The sequence below is a fragment of the Corapipo altera genome, unplaced genomic scaffold, assembly GCF_003945725.1.
Source record: "Corapipo altera isolate COAL_440 unplaced genomic scaffold, ASM394572v1 76, whole genome shotgun sequence".
NCBI classification, from domain to species: Eukaryota; Metazoa; Chordata; class Aves; order Passeriformes; family Pipridae; genus Corapipo; species Corapipo altera.
This window is the reverse complement of record NW_020884964.1, coordinates 1,035,566-1,053,005: the sequence shown is the minus strand read 5'-3', so window position 1 is coordinate 1,053,005 and position 17,440 is coordinate 1,035,566. Positions and strand designations below refer to the sequence as shown.

Sequence of the window (17,440 nt, the reverse complement as noted above, 5' to 3'; positions counted from 1 at the left end):
GCAAGTGTCCTGTGTGCAACCACAGAGCTGGTCTGAAGAGGGCTACTCAGCCCTGGAGAGATAATGAGAGCTTGGCTTACAGCAAAATTTGCGAGAACAGGGAGGAATCAGCATTTACACAAAATTTGTAATCAAAGCCAGGCATTGGAGAAAGTGGGGTGAGAAACAAGGTAACAGCCTTCATCCTTGCTTATGTGGGCTTGAGGGCTGAGTCTTCAGGATCAAAGAGCAGATAAGACCCAAAGCTTCACCTTTGCTTGTGAAGTTGTGTTCCTCTGACTAATCTGGGAAGCTGAGATAGTGAGGACCAGAACCACTGCTGGTCAGTGACTGGGAAGGGGAAGGAGCAGTGGCTACGTGGCCTAATGAGAATGCAAGAGCTGGGACAATAAAGGGAGAAGCCTTGGAGCTGTGTCCTGCTGACCTGGCTGCACCAGACTGCTCCTGCCCCTCAAGTCCTTCTGTCTCGCCCATCAGAGCTACCAGAGAAGCAAAGCATAGGAAAACTGAAGACTTTCCCAGAGCCAGTAGAGGTTGCTTGTGTTAGAGACCATGGAGCCAGAGCAGGAGATTGGCAGAAGTCTGCTCAATAAACATACCCACTGACCTTCTGCAGTCAGCAGGGGGAGCCCTCCTTGAGGGCAGTTCAGCTGTTTGAAGAGCACAGCATCCCAGAGGGATGGGGGAATCAGGTGCTGTATTTTCCCTTGTGTTCCTAGAGTAAAGAGAAAGAAAGAAAGGAGTTGACCTGGCACCAGCCGTTTGCCCCCCTCCCATGAAAACCACGTCACCTCTGGCTTGTTCTCATGAATAACGGGAGTTTGAATTTACCAAGTGAAGTGATCAGCCCCTCCAGCCTGCTATTCATTTCTCCAATTAACAATCAGTTGCCTGAAAAATGGGCCAATCTGTTTCTTGGGGAGCTGCATAGAAAAATCCACAAGGCAAGCCAATTAGCATACCAGTCCTCACCGTCTAGGGAATTTAATTTAGTTATTTGGTTGATCTAAGTACTGATATTTTGTTGTTTTGTTATGGAGCATATAATGTTTGTTAAATGGCTGAAATCCCCCGAGGCCCATATGCTGCTGATAGTCTCTGCGTCCTCCTGAGCCGGCAGAGGCAATAAGGCAAAACTGTTTTGTCCCGCACATGGCCCCTGTATTTTCCTGGCACAGCACGGCAGCTGGACGCAGGCAGAACAAACCTTCGCCACCCAGGGTGGGCGGGATAGCTTCCCTCCAAAATAGTTGCACACTTGAGCAAGCCCATTGTCTGTCCAGAAAGCATTTCAACCGCCTCTTACCAGGCAGCCGCCACTACAAAAAGTACGCAGAGCCAGTGTTTGGACAACCTGTCTGCACAGTGTATTGTGCAGGGGCAATTAGTTTGCAAATTGCCCATTTGCACATCCACGCATGAATTAGTTACATTGCTCCCACAGGATCTGTTTTTCTTATAGTTACTGTTAAGGAAGGCCCATGAATAAAAAAGGTAATTTGGACAAATACCTTTCTCCCCACAAGCAGGAAGTTTGAGCCTCTTCCTTGAAGAGACCAGGCGATGGATGTAGTCCCTAGGAGGAAGAGTGGTTCCCCAGGATATTGGCTCCGTGTGTTTCTAATTCTCTGGGTTGATGCTAGTGTAATGGTGGCATGAGTTGTGAAAGAAAATATATGACAGCTGTCGTCTTGTACTGCCATTCCTGGTGCACATGCTCTGTGCTTGGAGATGTGACCCCAATCCTGTAACTGAACTGCTCTTTCATTTCTGGAGAAATCTCATGTTGGGATTCTAGCAGCCAAAGAAATGCCAGAGCCTGACTGATTTAATGACATTAGTTTTATTCTGGTCTGAATTTGCTGGAGCTGGTGGAGAGTCATGTTGGAAGGAAAACAGTCTAACTGAATGGACAGTCCTTCTCAGCATTCACACCACCTTTAGTTCTCCAGTTCAAAAACCCAAACTGCAGATCACTGCTGCCTAGTCAGCAGAAGGAGAATATAGATTAGGTGTGCCATGGTTGAGGAGCTGTGTCACCACCAAGTGAAGAAGCTACGGGAAGAAGTGAACGGGCTTCAGAGTATTCAGGCAAATGAGCAAGAGAGGGACTGATTATTTTCAGAGATGCTACAGTCTCAAGACTTTTGAGATTCTTGAACCTCTGTTGTAATGGAGAAGCAGGTGGACTCAGAACCGTGCAGGGTAATTAGTCAAAGGACTGTTGCTCAACGGTCTATTTAAGATGAAGACTGGAAGTGGGTCACTACAGGTACCAGGAGGAAGATTCCTCCTTCTCAAAATTTGACAGGTATGAGTGGTACCTTCTACAACAGGTATGAGGCTCTGAAACTAGAGGGCCAGACAACTGAGTAGGTGGGCAAAAGTACTTCTGGGATAGTGGGGCCTCCTAAAACAACACCACCTGTACCCCACATCAAGATCTCCTCTGCTAAGGGGAAAAGAAGGATAGTTATACTAGGAGATTCCCTTCTAAGGGGAATGGAGGGCCCAACATGCAGACTACACCCAACTCACAGGGAAGTCTGCTGTCTCCCCGGGGCTCAGATAAGGGACATTACTGAAAAATCTCCTGTCTGGTAAAGCCCTTGGACTACTACTCACTATTGGTTGTTCAAACTGGCAGCGACAAAATAACAAAGAGAAGTCTGAGGGCAATCAAAAAAGACTTCAGGGCTCTGGGACAATTGGTAGAGGAATCAGGAGCACAGGTAGTGATTTCCTTAGTTCTTCTGGTAATGAGGAAGAGGATCAATAGGAATAGGCAGATCCACCAGATTAATGAGTGGCTCCGAGGTTGGTGTAATTGGGAAAAATTTTGGGGTTTTGACCATGGGATGATCTACTCAACACCTGGCCTACTGACACCTGACAGGATGCACCTATCTCAGAGGGGAAAAGAGTTCTAGAACAGGAGCTAGCAGGGCTCACTGACAGAGCTTTAAACTAGCTTGGAAGGGGGGAAGGTACAAAACCAGGCTTGCCAATGATGAGGATGGGATGGCATGCCAAAACTCGAGAAAACCAGCACTAATGGGATCACTCAGTCTGCCTCAAGAGGTTTTGACTATAATGTACCACACCTGAAATGTTTCTACACCAATTCCCGCAGCATGAGAAACAAACAAGAGGAGCTCCAAGCCTTGGCCCAGTCCCAGAGATTTGACATCACTGGCATAAGTGAAACCTGGTGGGATGAGTCCTGTGACTGGAGTGCCCTGTTGGATGGTTATAGGCTCTTCAGAAGGGACAAGCAGGGCACAAGAAGTAGAGGGGTGGCACTATATGTAATAGAAGGCTTAGAATGTGTGGAGCTCACAGTTGGCAGTGGCACAGTTGAGAGACTCTGGGTGAGAACCAAGAGGCAAACAACTGTTGTCATGGGAGTCTGCTATAGACTTCCCAGCCAGGATGATGATGCCTACAATTATTCTTTGAGGAACTAAGGGACACTTAGTCAACTGCCCTTGTCCTTATGAGGGACTTCAATTTGCCAGAATTAACTGGGACCACCACAGAGCTGGTACAACCTGGGCCAGAAGATTCCTAGAAAACTCAGATGACAACTTCATGGAACAGGTCCTAAGGGAGCCAACTTGGAAAGGTGCCCTCCTTGATCTGCTGCTTGTCAACAGAGGGGATCTCTTGAGCAAAGTGGAAATTGGTGGCTGCCTTGGCCACAGTGACCACAAAGTGATCAAGTTTAAAATCTCTGCCAAGAGGAGGGAAAGTGCCAGCAAAACCTCAACTCCAGATATGAGGAGAACATAATTCAGGCTACTCAGGGAATTAGTAAGTAAGGTCCCCTGGAAAAATGTTTCTGCAGATGCTAGGTCCCTCAGTGCTGGTCACTTTTTAAACATCACCTCCTTAGGGCACAGGAACAGGCAATTCCCAAATGTCAGAAGTCAAGCAGGCGAGGCAGAAGGCCAGCTTGGCTTGAGCAGGGATCTTCTCTTGGAAATAAAGCAAAAAAGGAAGGCGTATGCCCGGTGGAAGCAAGGTCAAGTGACATGAGAGGAATATGGAGATGCTGCTTGTCACTGTAGGGAGAAAGATCGTGCAGCCAAAGCTCAACTGGAGTTGAAGCTGGCCAGAAAAATGTAGGGAACAACAAAGGAGTTTTTTCAAATATATTAAGGGCAAGAGGCAGTATAGAAATATCGTCAGCCTGTTACAGGATGGGGATGGTCACCTCACAAACAGGGACAGAGACAAGGCAGAGGTGTTTAACACTTTCTTTACCTCTATCTTCAACACAGATGACAGAACAAGGGAGTCTCAGTGCTCTGAGCTGCAGGACCATGACTGCAATAACGATCAACTCCCAGTCAACCATGAAATTGTGTGGGATCTGCTGCTCCAGCTGGATCCCTACAAAACTATGGGGTATGATGGGATTCATCCAAGAATCCTCAAAGAGCTGTCTGATATCATTGCAAAAGCTCTCTTGATGATTTTTGAGTGGCCTTGCAAATCCAGAGAGGTCCCAGCTGACTGGAAGCTGGCAAACATTGTCCTTATTTTCAAGAAGGGCAAGAAGGAAGACCCTGGAAACTACAGGCCTGTCAGTCTCACTTCAGTGCCTGGTAAAGTTATGGAGAAAATTATTCTGGGAGGTATTTAAAAACACCTGAAGGACAATGCAGTCATTGGTCACAGCCAGCACGGCTTCGTGAGAGGAAAGTCCTGCTTATCAAACCTGATTTCCTTTTATGACAACCCACCTAGTTGATCCAGGGAAGCCAGTGGACACCATCTTTTTGGATTTCAGTAAAGTTTTGATACTGTCTCTCACAGGATCCTTCTGGACAAAATGTCCAGCCCACAGCTGGATAAACACATCATGTGGTGGGTGAGCAATTGGCTGATGGGTCAAGCACAGAGGGTAATAGTGAACGGGGTAACATCAGACTGGAGACCTGTCACTAGTGGGGTTCCACAGGGACCCATCTCGAGCCCTGTGCTCTTCAACATCTTCATAAATTACTTGGACGCAGGACTTGGAAGGAATCCTGCGCAAGTCTGCAGATGACACAAAACTGGGAGGAGCTGAAGACTCCCTTGAAGGCAGGGAGGCCCTGCAGAGAGACTTGGGCAAATTAGAGGACCGGCAATCACCAACCACATGAAGGTCAACAACGGGAAGTGCTGGATTCTGCACCTGGGATGGGGCAACCTGGGCTGTACGTACAGACTGGGGAATGAGTTGCTGGAAAGCAGTGCCTTGGAAAGGGACCTGGGAGTCCTGGTCCATGGCAAGTTGAACATGAGTCAGCAGTGCTTGGCAGCCAGGAGGGCCAACTGTGTCCGGGGGGGGGGGCATCAGGCAAAGCATTGCCAGCTGGTCAAGGGAGGGGATTGTCCTGCTCTGCTCTGCACTGGGGCAGCCTCACCTCAAATATAGAAAAGCAAGTTGTGGTCAGGTGATGTGAATGTTCTACATGGACACTTGCTTTTCTTCTGGGAAATCTCAGAGCCTGGTGTGCTAGATGCTCTCTTGCACCTACATCTTTAACTTCAAGCAGTTGATCAGGGTGAAGAAAGAAAACCTAATGCTCTGCAAATACCTTCAACAACTGTAAAGACTTTGAAAAATACTTTTTTAACAAGAATTTCCTCTTGAATTATTTTACATAGTGCATGACTCATTAACGTTTGTGTATTTGCACTGTGTCAGCCACTTTGTTCCTGTCCAGCCTGGCTCTGGTGGCTTGTTCTCCGACACGTAACTCTGCTCAGTTAACATTGCTGCACTCATCATTGCCTGTTTATTACAAGAAAAAGACATAAGCAACCCAGAGGCATTGCTGTGCAGATATATGGTATCTGACTTTCTCAGGTGTTGTGAGCCTCCTCTCTTTGCAGCTTTCAGTGGCAACTGGGTGGAGTGGGACACATGTGAAGTCATGTCATGGGTCCATGTAACTAGTCTGTAGTCAGCAGCAAGGCATTCCAGGTTACTTGGTGTTTTCCCAAACAGACAGTACCTTGCTGAGTGAGGCCAGCAAGAGATGACCAAGGCAGTATGACTCCTGTGCTGCTTTTGCAGTATTTTTTTTTTTCACTAGACTATTTGGAAGGCAAAATGCAAGGACTCTTCCTTTCCAGTTACAGAAATTTTGAGAGCAAAAGTTGTGTCTTTCCTAACCTTCTCCTCCAGAAATTCAACATGTATTTTCTTGAACACTTATTAGGTGAGTTACCTATGGTAAATCCCTTTCTACATCTCTGTCAGTTAGTTGCCAGTGGCCACACACAACAGCAAAAAAAAAAAAAGGGAGAGAGAGAAAAGTATCTCTCTGCCTCATATCTTTATGCCCTAGTTTCTGATAATGTCTTTTCTGAGGGTGAATAATATTACTGTACCTCATGTACACATGACACCATGTATGAAGAGCCAAGTTCATAGTTGGCACAGTTAAGAACAGCACATTTTTTAGGCTGCTGTAAATAACTTTGGGGAATCTATGGTTAAAAATACGTCCCTTCTTTTTTATCCAAATTCATCTTGCTTCTGAGAAAGAATGTATTCTAACCATGGCATTTTATTCAACCTTTTCTTTAGCTATTTTAGGCATCATCCCAGAGGATCAGTCACCATCTTTTCCATGAAGATGCAGACAAAAGGCTGTAGCATTTTTGAAAGCAGTAATGTATTTCTGCAGGTGTTTAAATTTGCTTGCACATCTGACCTGACCCTGTGCTATTTAGTGTTCATGTTCTTTTGCAAATGTGATGAAAACTCAGTTACTGAGTTTAATGTTTCTTTGCAGCTCAGTGATTAACTAAATTCCACTGGACTGAGGAAAGGCTGGTGTTGATATGAGGATTTAGCAGTCAAATAGATTGAAAACTGTTCAATATGGGCACAGCCAATATTGTATAACACTCATTTCTATTTAAACCAGAATTAAATAAAATTCCTGTGGTATTAGTAGCTGTAGTATTGTTTTAGCTGTAATTTAGCTGTAGTATTATTTTATCAGCATGCTTACATTCTTTGAGCCAACTTACAATCTATCGAAAAGGATCATTTGTCTTTTCTGAAACCATAAAAAGCAGGACTTCTCTGATGCTGTGTCAGCTCTCTCAAATTCTTTAAACATTGAGTCATCTACTTTTCCTCCTTGGAAAGGTAAGGAGCTGGTAGTAACGTGCAGCTTTCACCAAAAGATGTGACCACTGCTTCTCTCCTTGTTTGAAACTGCAGAATTTTATTGGCTAAAAGAAAATTATTCTGAACTGTGAATCACATCTTAACAATCAGCATGTTGTAGGAAAGCCAGCTAATGAACAGGAGATACATGCTCTTGGTGAACATGGGGACTTCGTTCTTACTTTCTTTGACTCTGTTAGTCACAGTCTGTTTCAGAGCTGTCTTCATATTTCGGTATCGGTCCTTGCGAATTCCTGCCTGCTAGTTGGTAGCCATTGGTGTGATGATTTCCTTGGAGCTACTGCAGTTTAAAGCAATTAGGCATGTGATCATAGATTTCATCCCATTGTTGGTCCTAAGATTTGAGGAGCTCAGGCTGTGTATGGGGTAGAAGAGGACCAGGACACAGCTTTCCTGCTACAGAGCACTGCTCTTTGATCATAACTGTGGTCCAAATGCTTTGGGGAATGGGTAACTGCTGCATTTTATTAAAGACATGCAACTGAAATAATAATCGGATAAAAGGATCATTTATTGTCAAATGATTATGGAGCTGCATTATGTGATTTCATATCTTTTCCTTCAAAATCTCTGCATCTCAAACCAGCTTGCGGTTTTACTCTGTGCCATTAACACTTTGGTATTACACAGGAGTATATTTCATATGGCAATTCAGTGGAATATGGATTATGTTATCAGGAAATAAATAAAATTTTCTCAAGTTGGCCTAGGCTCTGCTGATGGTAATAGTGAAATTGTTTGTCCTTAAGCTATAGCAAAGGATTGGATTCTTAAAAACTGGATAGGGAAAAATGCTTTTAGAGTGATTTCTTTACAATAAAAACATGATAGTCTTAAAGCTAACTGATAATCATTTTGAGTCCATTCCACATGAAGCAGGGGAGCAAATAGGTTCTCAGCTGATGTAAGTCAACATAGTCCCATTAGCTGACAAAGCTGGGTCAGTCCACAGCAGCTGAGGACCCAGCCCCGTGACTTGGAAAGAATCATCATCATGCTGTCTAAACTGGGGAAAAGACTGTAACAGGATTTTGTGAGGGCAAATAATATTAGAGAGCAAATAAGATGGGCCAGGGACCAAATAGGTTGGCTGTTTAATTTGTCATTTATCAAGATTTTTTTTACTGGAATGTGCACCAGTGGGGAGAAGTTGTCTCTTAGAGCCACTGAGGGCTGTTAACCTTTTTTAGTACTGTTTAGTGTCTATCACTGCAGTGGAGCCAGGCGCATGAATAGTACACCTTTAATAACAAAACTCCTAAGTTAATCTCCTCTAGAGGTCTGCGTGACATTACTAGCTATAATCTAACCCTTCCAGGTTATTGTAGATGCACTTACGGGCATAAAACCTTCTTTGGGAGAATTAGGTATTTTCTCATTATGCATGCTAGTAGCTTTTCACTGAATATCACCAAATTTCCATGAAAATCTGAATTTCTCTGGCAAGTTGAAGAGTTTACCAAGTCTATGAGAAAGGATCTTAAGAATTTTCTGATGATTTGTTCTCTAGCTACCTCTGAATTAGTGAGGTGAGATACTCTCTGATGAACTGATGGAAAACGAAAGCAGTTTGTCGTAAGAACAGGCAGACGCAGGATGTGTGTGGGGAAGGAAACACTGAAGCAGAAATCCCTGCTGCATGTGGAGTCATTTTAGGACTGTGGCCTAGTGGTTGAAGGATCCACCCATCTCCGTTCCTTCCTCTGCCTGCTGGACCTGTTTGCTATGTGTTCTAGGAAAATGTGCAGCTGCATGAGCTGACCATTGACCAGCTCCTTAAAAGATGTTTCGGGTTTGCAGGGTTGCATGTAGACATCTAAAGTCTGAGCCCCAGCTGCTAAAGCCTGTATTGGATCTGGTCTTTAACCTCTGTGTCTCAGCTCCTTTGGGGAAAATAATGCTTCATTTCTCTGCCCTTGTATATCCAGGTTTAGCAAACTCTCCAGGAAAGAGACCTTCTCTTGCTTTGCTTGTCATGCTAATAATAAACAACTGTAGCACGGAGACTAGAGTAACCACAGCAAGAGGAGCTGTGATTGCATCACTAGCAACAGCAGACATCTCCTGCCAAGGTGACCCCTGATTGTGCCACAGATGCTTTACTGATTTTGTCCCCATCTGGGACATTCAGAAATGAATGGGCAGCGTGCTGGGTGTCCAGGTGCCTGTTCTCCACCTCCAGATGCAGGTGCTATCTTGCACTCGTCACAAGGTGGATCAGGGAAATCAGGTCACAGCAGAGACTGGTTGCAGTTTTGCCATCTGCAGAAGGGTGTGTGAGGGTCTGACAGAGCCTGACATGCCTAGTCAGTGGAAGGTGTCCAAGGTGCTGGGAGTATTGGAGGCTCTCATCTCTCCTGGGTTATGAAAGACAAGGAGGACTCTGCTGGGAGATGATGTCTCCAGTCCAGTCTGCAGGGTCTCACCTGCGCTCAGCTACAGCTGCAAACCAGTGTTGGTCTTGTGCTCCCCTGATGTTGTATTGCTGAAATGTTTGTATTTATAAAAACCTTCATTGATTGCTGAGATGTGATTATGGGCCAAACTCTGCAACACAGTAAATGGAGCAAGGTGGTATATACCCATTTCCCATCGTGGCTTGAGCACAGCTGTGGAGGAGAAGCAAGGTGGAAGATGTTATAGTGTTTAGTACTGTGGGCTGTTTGTGTTGAGACAAGTCGCCTCCACCTTCCTTTTCTGACTAGCTCATCTCAGGTCCTCTGTGCCATTCAGCTTGGATGGTTGCCCAGCTCTGGAGAAATCCCAGATCGGTCTGTGATACTCTACAGCTAGTTTTGATTTGCTTTAAATTTCATTGCTTTTTCTTTTCAGAAAATTATTCAACAGTGCTTGGCTTGAAGAGGGGCTGAAATGCCATCACACATTCTGTACCTCATGAAAGAAAGTGTAATTAAGCCCCTACCTCTTAAACGCACAGCCCACATTTGAATTATCAGGGAAAGCCACCACAAGGGTTAAACACTTTATTTAGATGGCTTTGTTTGTTACGTGTGTGCTTTGCTTGTTCTGAGAATTAACAGAAGATAAGCTAAAAGTTCATTTATAAGAGTATTAAAGGATAATTATGATGGAGTAAATGCAGCAGGTCAAAAGGCATTATGGTGAACAGAATCATAATATAGGGCTTGGAAAAATAAGCTAAAATGTACAATGCCTAACATCACTCGCTGAATGCCACAGAAAGTACTTCCTTGGTGTTTCTCTCTGCTTCTTCATTCCCAGTGTAAATTAAAGTACTCTGCTGTTTCAGCATGAACACATAATGGTGATCAATTGCAGTAACTTAAATTAAACTTTTGGGCAGGCATAAATATGTGACCTTTTAATATCAACGAAATGATAAAAAAGATTTGGTAGGAAATCTGTTTCAATCAGATTAGAGGAGAAGTGGGTAAAGCTGATTACAAGCCCGCTAAACACAGTATTTGGGCAGTATTTGTTCAGAAACAATAGCGTTAATTCTACTTTAACAAGTATTATCTGGAAAATCAATAATTAATGGGAACCCATTATCAACTTGTAATTTAGCACAGAGATTAAGTTGGGGAGAAGTGAAAGCGAGTGGGCAACCTGCTTTTACTTGACCTATCAGGCTGATGGATTAGTGAATGACAGCAGGGTTTCATATTTTTTTAAAGGAGAGGTGGTAGAAATAAGTCAATTTAGGCCTTTTGCTGTTTGGCACCACCTTGCCCTCCTGCTTCCCCACACTTTGCAGAAAAGCTGCCTTGTGCAGCCAGGTCACTGCAGCCTGGGGGATGATGTCACTTGGTCCTGGGAAAAGCGGGGAAACATCACCCCCAAATCCACATAATGCATGGAGAGGGGTGAAGAGAGGTAACAGAGGAGGGCAGAAGAGTGCTGTTTGTGGGTGGCATGAGCATGTACAGTAACATCACCGTGGCTTGCCTTGTCTTCCTATAGGGCCATTCCCCTCTCTAATATCTTTATTCACCTCCCAGCTTGTCAAAGTGCCCCCTACCATGTTTCCTCCTCGACAGGGCTTGTAGCAACATGTGTGAATGCATGTGAGCACTCAGATTTTCCTCAGCCAGCTCCCCCCTTCCCCCTACCGCATCGGCTCTATTTGGGGAAACAACCTTATTTGTCCTCTGTGCTGTACTGGGACTCAGATGCTGCGTGTGTGCACATGGGTTGGAAGTGGTGTGCGCGACTTGTCTCTCGAGTAGGTCATTGCAACAGATGCCAAACAGATAATGGTTTTGTGAAGACAATATACTTCCCGAGGATACAGATGTTCTGATCAAGGCTCTCTATGTGTGTGTGTGTGTGCGTGTGCTTGCTTCTCTCAGGGTATCTCTGTGTGTGTTTGCTGAGGCCACAGTAGGCTTTTAGAAGAGGAACATTGCTATTTGTTAAATTTCAGGTGGACAGCAATGGGCCACCGTTTCCACCTCACTGCCAGTCTGCCCATTGTCTCCTCCTGGGCAGAGGCTCTTTTTTTCCCAGAGTTGACTTGCCTACCTGATTTTGGGCAGAGTGGGGTGCAGTTTGTGGGCTGTAGTGGTTTGTGAGAGTAAGGGAAAAAAAGAAGATGGGTTGAGGACACTGGATCGAGGACACTGGAAAGCAAGTAAACCAGTGTTAGAGGATTTGTGGAGGTTCTGGTGCAGCTGGACATGGCTACATAGTCACCCACGGGTGGGATGCTCTTTGCCTTGCTCAAAGGCAATGGTCAAAAATGAAATTAAGGAGGTCCCTGCTGACACAAGCAGTGGCCTATAGATAGAGGAGAGGCAAGTGTAAAGGAACATATTGCCTCTCTCAGCAGAGCACTGGCTAGAGCTAGAAATAGTGACAACTTGGGCTGGCCTCATGTTTCCCACCAAACCCACCCTCACTATCTGTGTGGGTGAGGTACACCATGGCAGGATGAGAAGCCCAAGAGCTTGTCTCTGTTTCCACTGGCTGCATTCTCCATCTCTGAGCTGCAGTGATGGTCTGTGTGTTCCTGATAGGGTGACTGAAAGGCTAATGTCTGGACACTGGCTGGATGTAGGCTGTCCCTGCGGCACAGTGTGAAGCCTGGGTTGTGATGGGGGGCTCCTTGACAGTCAGCAAGGCGGGATGCTCTCGGCAAGGGAACAGATTGAAGGCAGATTGTGTGGGTGAAGTAGCCCTGTGCTACACAGATAGGGAGTGGCTTCAGAAATGGCATTTAATCATTCAACATTAACACAAGACATCTGTCACCACCCTTGGCAGTGACGGTGCTACACAGCAAAACAATATGTTCTGGTGCTCCTAATCACTGGAAAAACACTACTTTTTGCAGAGAGTTCTTTTAGTGCCCGGCACAAATCCTTCTATTTTATTATAGCAATCCCAGCCAAATCCTTCAATAAATGGAGTTTTTATTAATGTGCAGCTGTTGAATGAGAAAAAAATAAAACTCAGAAATAAAAATGAATCCCTGAATAATCAGGCTGATCCCAGGCAGTAAGAACAAACAGGCCAACCACATACTTACAGCTTTTTGGTATTATTTAAAAATATAAACAGGGCTTTACTTTCCCTCTCTTTTTATTTTTTACACAGACCTGATTAGATTTTGCTCAGGAGGATCCAAGCCACTTCTGTGAGCTGGAAGTGCAGCATGGAATGAGAGGAGCTGGGATGGGTCACATCCATTATGTGTGCCTGATATTTGCCTGCTGCTGTGGTCAGGAATTTGCTCTGACCAGAAAGGAGAGTGTAGGGGTGGCACAGTGCCCAGGGCAGCTGGGGTCCGGCTTTGCAATGACGGATGTGCTTGCTTCTCAGCAAAAGAGAACAGAAGAGAGTGTCAAAAAAAGAGGGTGGAAAAAGCTGAGTGACCAAAGCCCTCTGACCATTACAGCTCTCATCAGAATGACAGTGTGGTTTACTTTAACTCGTTGCAGTTCGGTGCTCTTTGCCTTGATTTTGCAGTTAAAAATGAAGGAAAAGTGATCCCATGATGATGTGGTAGGTGAGGCAGGTGCTGAGTTGGGGGAAAAGAGCAATGCTGTCCTGGATGTAGCCCTAGGACCTTTCCCTGTGCACACATAGGTCCTGGCCTGCCAAGGGATTTGCAACCACTGTGTCACGAGTGGGGAGGTCCACCAGGAATGGAACAAATCTCCTTCCTTTATGCTCACTGTTGCTGCTGAGAGATCTGGTTTGATTGTGCTACACCCATGGCACAGCCAGGCTACTGCACGCGTGGTGGAAGCTGGGCTAAACCAGGTCCTAGGCTACAGTCCAGCTGGCAATGCAATGACCATTGAAGACTGTTCCCTGGTGGCTCCAGCCCAAAGGAGAGTGCTGAGTGAGCAGAGATGTAGGAGACCTGCTGGAGCTGCCATCAGATGCTTGTATTCAGGTAACTGAGACCTTGGCCAGCCCCATGAGGGCCCACCTAGAGCTCAACCTCCAACAGGAGGGCAAGAGCAGCCTGGGTAGCACCAAGGCTTTCATCCTGCCTGAGGCACTCAGAGGTTAGCTGTGGCCCTTGGGACAGTGCCTGTCACCAGCAGCCAGACCCTGGTCAGCCGGGGGTGCTGCCTGGCCAGCGTGAGGCAGTAGGGAATGCCCCAAGCAGATAGCACCCTGCCTACAAAATGACGCGACCATCTCCACTATTCTTTCTGATTAAATCTGAGCCAAAGTAAAGCCCTAATTCTTCTGATTAAAGCTTAGAAGTTAAGCTCTTCGGACAGGATGTGTGCCTTGCCCTGTGCTCTCCTAAACCATTTTGTCCACTTGATGACAAGACACTAATAATACGCTCCTGTGTTTCTTCTCAAACATTCATGATGCCCAGTCCATAGGGTATATGATGTGCCTGGGACATCCCACCACTTCTCTCGGAATAGTGGTATTTATATGTGGTCACCCAGCTATTTTCAGAAGCAGGGAAGTAGGGAGGAAATGCTCCAAGCAAAGCAGAGTTCCGGGTCTGCCAGGGTTTATCCTTTATGGCTTGGGCTTTTCCTAGTGGAATTGCCCTAGGAGACATGCCCCAACCCAGGCATTGATCAGACTGTTACACAAATGCTGTCTTAACTCAGGTGCTCTACAAGCATGGATCAGTCCACTGTCACAGCCCTGCAGGGAATGGGTAAAGGCAACTAACATGATGAGTTAGGGCATCAGGGACAGGAGAAGATTTAATTGTCACTGTTTTGTCCTTCATGAATAGGTAGTTTACCCCAGGGTAGCTCTGTTATGAAGCTTCGCTTGAGTGCTCTGTACCCTGCTTGTCTGTTCTGCAGGACGTTCTGAAAATGCAGGATAGGATTCTGGATGAGGCTCACCTGCACTGCACTTGCCTTAAAGGAGAAGCTCCTGGCACCTGCTGGGAAGCCTGTCCTTGGGCAAGACTGGTCTGTGGTTTCAGAAGGCGCTGGAGACACATCCTTAGGGACTCATCCTCCACACATGTTCAGCTTCTTGCAGGGAACCTGGGAAAGTTCTGCCTCGAGCGTCTTGCATGGGGAAGCTCTCCTGTCCCTCCTCCTCTGCACCACGGCCAGCGGCACAGCCTGGTATTGTTTGTCGCAGATCAATGCATTTAGCCATGTGGAAAAATATCATTACCACCAAGGCTCAGCTTTTCTTTCCCCTTGAACCTCTCCTGCTGTGCTGGTGAGGGGCTGGCTAATTGCCTCTTTTCTCAGGTTGCCCCTGGGGATGGCTGCCCCACAGCCTGCCACACAGCTCACGCTGGTGTTCTCAGGGCTTCCCCCAGCCGGACCGTCTGTTTGCCGAACAAATGAACACTCAGCCACCGTGCAGGGCCATGGGGCTCTTTGTTACATCCCCCCTTGTGAGCTAAATGAACAAGGTGGGGTCACTTAAAAAGAGAGGGGAGGATGGATCATGGGCTCCCAGCTAGGAGTGGACATGCAGGTAACCTGCTTGTGTGTGCTCCAGACAATTATGGTGCTGGGATAGTCCCCAAAATAGGACTGGCACAGAGGTTTCCTGCCCTGGGCTGTGCAGGGTGACAAGAGCAGAAAGAGTATTCCCCAGGGCTTCTGCTGCCACTGCCACACGATCACCTCTCAGGAGTCCTTGGAGGGCTTTGGCTGGCAGAGCACTGCAGGAGCTGCACAGGAATGTGAGCAGAGGGAATGCTGAAGGAAACTGATGACCAGGCCTCTTTTCCCTAGAGAAACTGGGAAACTTTCTAGGTACTGAGCAACAGGAAATAAGGCCCTTCACTGCCATTTCCAAATAGGAAGAAAATACCTTATTCCACCTTCAAAATCCAGCGAAAGCTCAAAACAGAAGAGAAGACTGCAGACAATAATCCCACAAAAGAGAAGTTTATTTCTTCCTCTTAATATTTTTCCTTATCTTTTTTCCCAGAGTGTGACAATACCAATAATATAAGTCATATCTGAGGTGCTTAAACAACTGTTCGTTGTCAGCAACATTCAATCTGTTAATTTTGGACAATATATTCCCTTTTGGCATCAAGGCCCACCTTGACTATTCCTTGGAAGAATCATGTCAAAGCAAAGCCCAAGAGCTGGTAGAAAAGCTGGAGAGTCCTTTGTGCTAAAATCTGTCCTTTATTATAGGAAAAGTTAGTCCCAAAAGAAAATTTTACAAGTTTTACAACTAGGTGCTTCCAATGAAGGAGAAGAGGGAGAGGAGGAAGGGGAGGGGAGGGAGGGGAGGGGATGGGAGGGGAGGGGAGGAAAGGGAAGGGAAGGTCCTTTAGGTGCTCTGTTTGGGGCAAGATAGCTTTAGTAAAGGGTCATTTGCTTGTATGATGTCAGGTGGGATCTGTGAAACAGCCAAATGTCAGTCTTCAGCTAGAAGACCCTAATTTATGTCTCTTAGGAGTCCAGTTGTTAATGGGAGGAAGGAGGAGACTGAAATTCACTAATGAATTATCTGCTCTGTCTGAGAAGAAATGGAGACATTGCTTCAGGTTGGGAAGCCATGCTTCAAAATCTCTCTGCTGAGCTGCAGAGTGGAGATATCTGGGAATGCCCAAGGTACCAGGCCAGTGCTGGACCTCTTTGCACAGCCAGAACCTTTGAATTCACCTGCAAACAGAGGTGCCACATTTCAGCACTTCAGGAGAGTTGATCTAGAAAGTGGTATTAAAGGGAAGAGTGAGAGTAGCCGCCTGTGTGTGTGGTGTCCTTCACTTTAATTAGGTTAGTTTCTTTCATGGCAAGTGCTGTCATACCAAGCTGAAAAATCAATACCATATGGCACAGCACTCAGAGAGCAAACTTGGAAATTAATTAAAGACGAAGTACTTCTGTTAGGTCTCATAGCATAGCGCCTACGATTAGGCATGGCTGAACTGGTTTGGAAACACAAAGGCTGGGCAACACCTTCACCCAGAGCTGAGCTGGACACTCTACCACTCTGGGGTTAGAATAAACTGTAATCCCCCTTTCTTTATTCCCAATGGAGATATATTAGAAACATTGAAATCACTGTTTTACATGTTTTCCTGGATTTTCCTGTGTCTCACTTCCAGCTTGCTGCAGGCCAGGGCAGGGAAGGGAATCGTTTGTTCTGGGAGGCTTCTGCTTGGCAAGGTGCTGGGTATGAACACAGAGAAGGTGCTTCCTGGGGGGCTCACCATGCTCCTGGGCTTGGAGCTGGCAAAGCCATGGGAGGCAGCAGAAAGAAGAAAATACACATTGGTTCAGGTGTTGTGACAATGAACACTGGATGGACAGTTAGAGAAAGAGAAGGGTGATTTGGAGGCTAGGTGGGCAGAGGTGTCTGGGGGACAAAGAAGGCTGTGTGGTGGGGGAGAGGTGAGGCAGGGAAAAAAATCAGCCTTCAAGTCATCAGAGGAGCAACCAGTTCTCACAGGGACCATTTGCAGCACTTTCCCATCACTCCTTCACCACCTGGGACCAGTGACTTCCAAGCAAACCTAGTTGGCCCTGAGCTTTTCTAACACCCCTTGCAGTCACAGGCTGTAGCTGGAGCTCTTGGAGGGGTGAGGTATGCCCTATTCCCCAGCACATTACTGGGTATCTGAGGACCAGCTATATCAGGCTTTCCTATGGAAGCAAAAGGTGTGTCTGCCACAGACTGGGATATTTTACGATGTTACATCCAAAGTGAGTGCAGAGAAGCAGCAATACCCATGGAACCTTGATAAGTTGCCTGCACTAGGATCCAGCAAAATTTGGCTCCCTGCTCTGCCCCTGTCCTGCTGCCTGGACATGGGCAAGTCCCTTCCTTTCCCTC

The 17,440-nt window shown here is 46.2% G+C and overlaps 1 protein-coding gene across 1 annotated transcript in view; it reads left to right on the top strand.

The window, feature by feature from the left end:
- Nucleotides 1–12,086: 12,086 nt before the first annotated feature.
- Nucleotides 12,087–17,440, top strand: part of PEX6 (peroxisomal biogenesis factor 6) — a gene marked incomplete at its 5' end in the record, with an annotated part of 34,682 nt that continues 29,328 nt past the window's right edge. Inside the window, one exon of the mRNA XM_027664615.1 lies at nucleotides 12,087–12,100. Coding sequence (XP_027520416.1) covers nucleotides 12,087–12,100 — 14 coding nt within the window. The remainder of the gene's footprint in view (nucleotides 12,101–17,440) is intronic.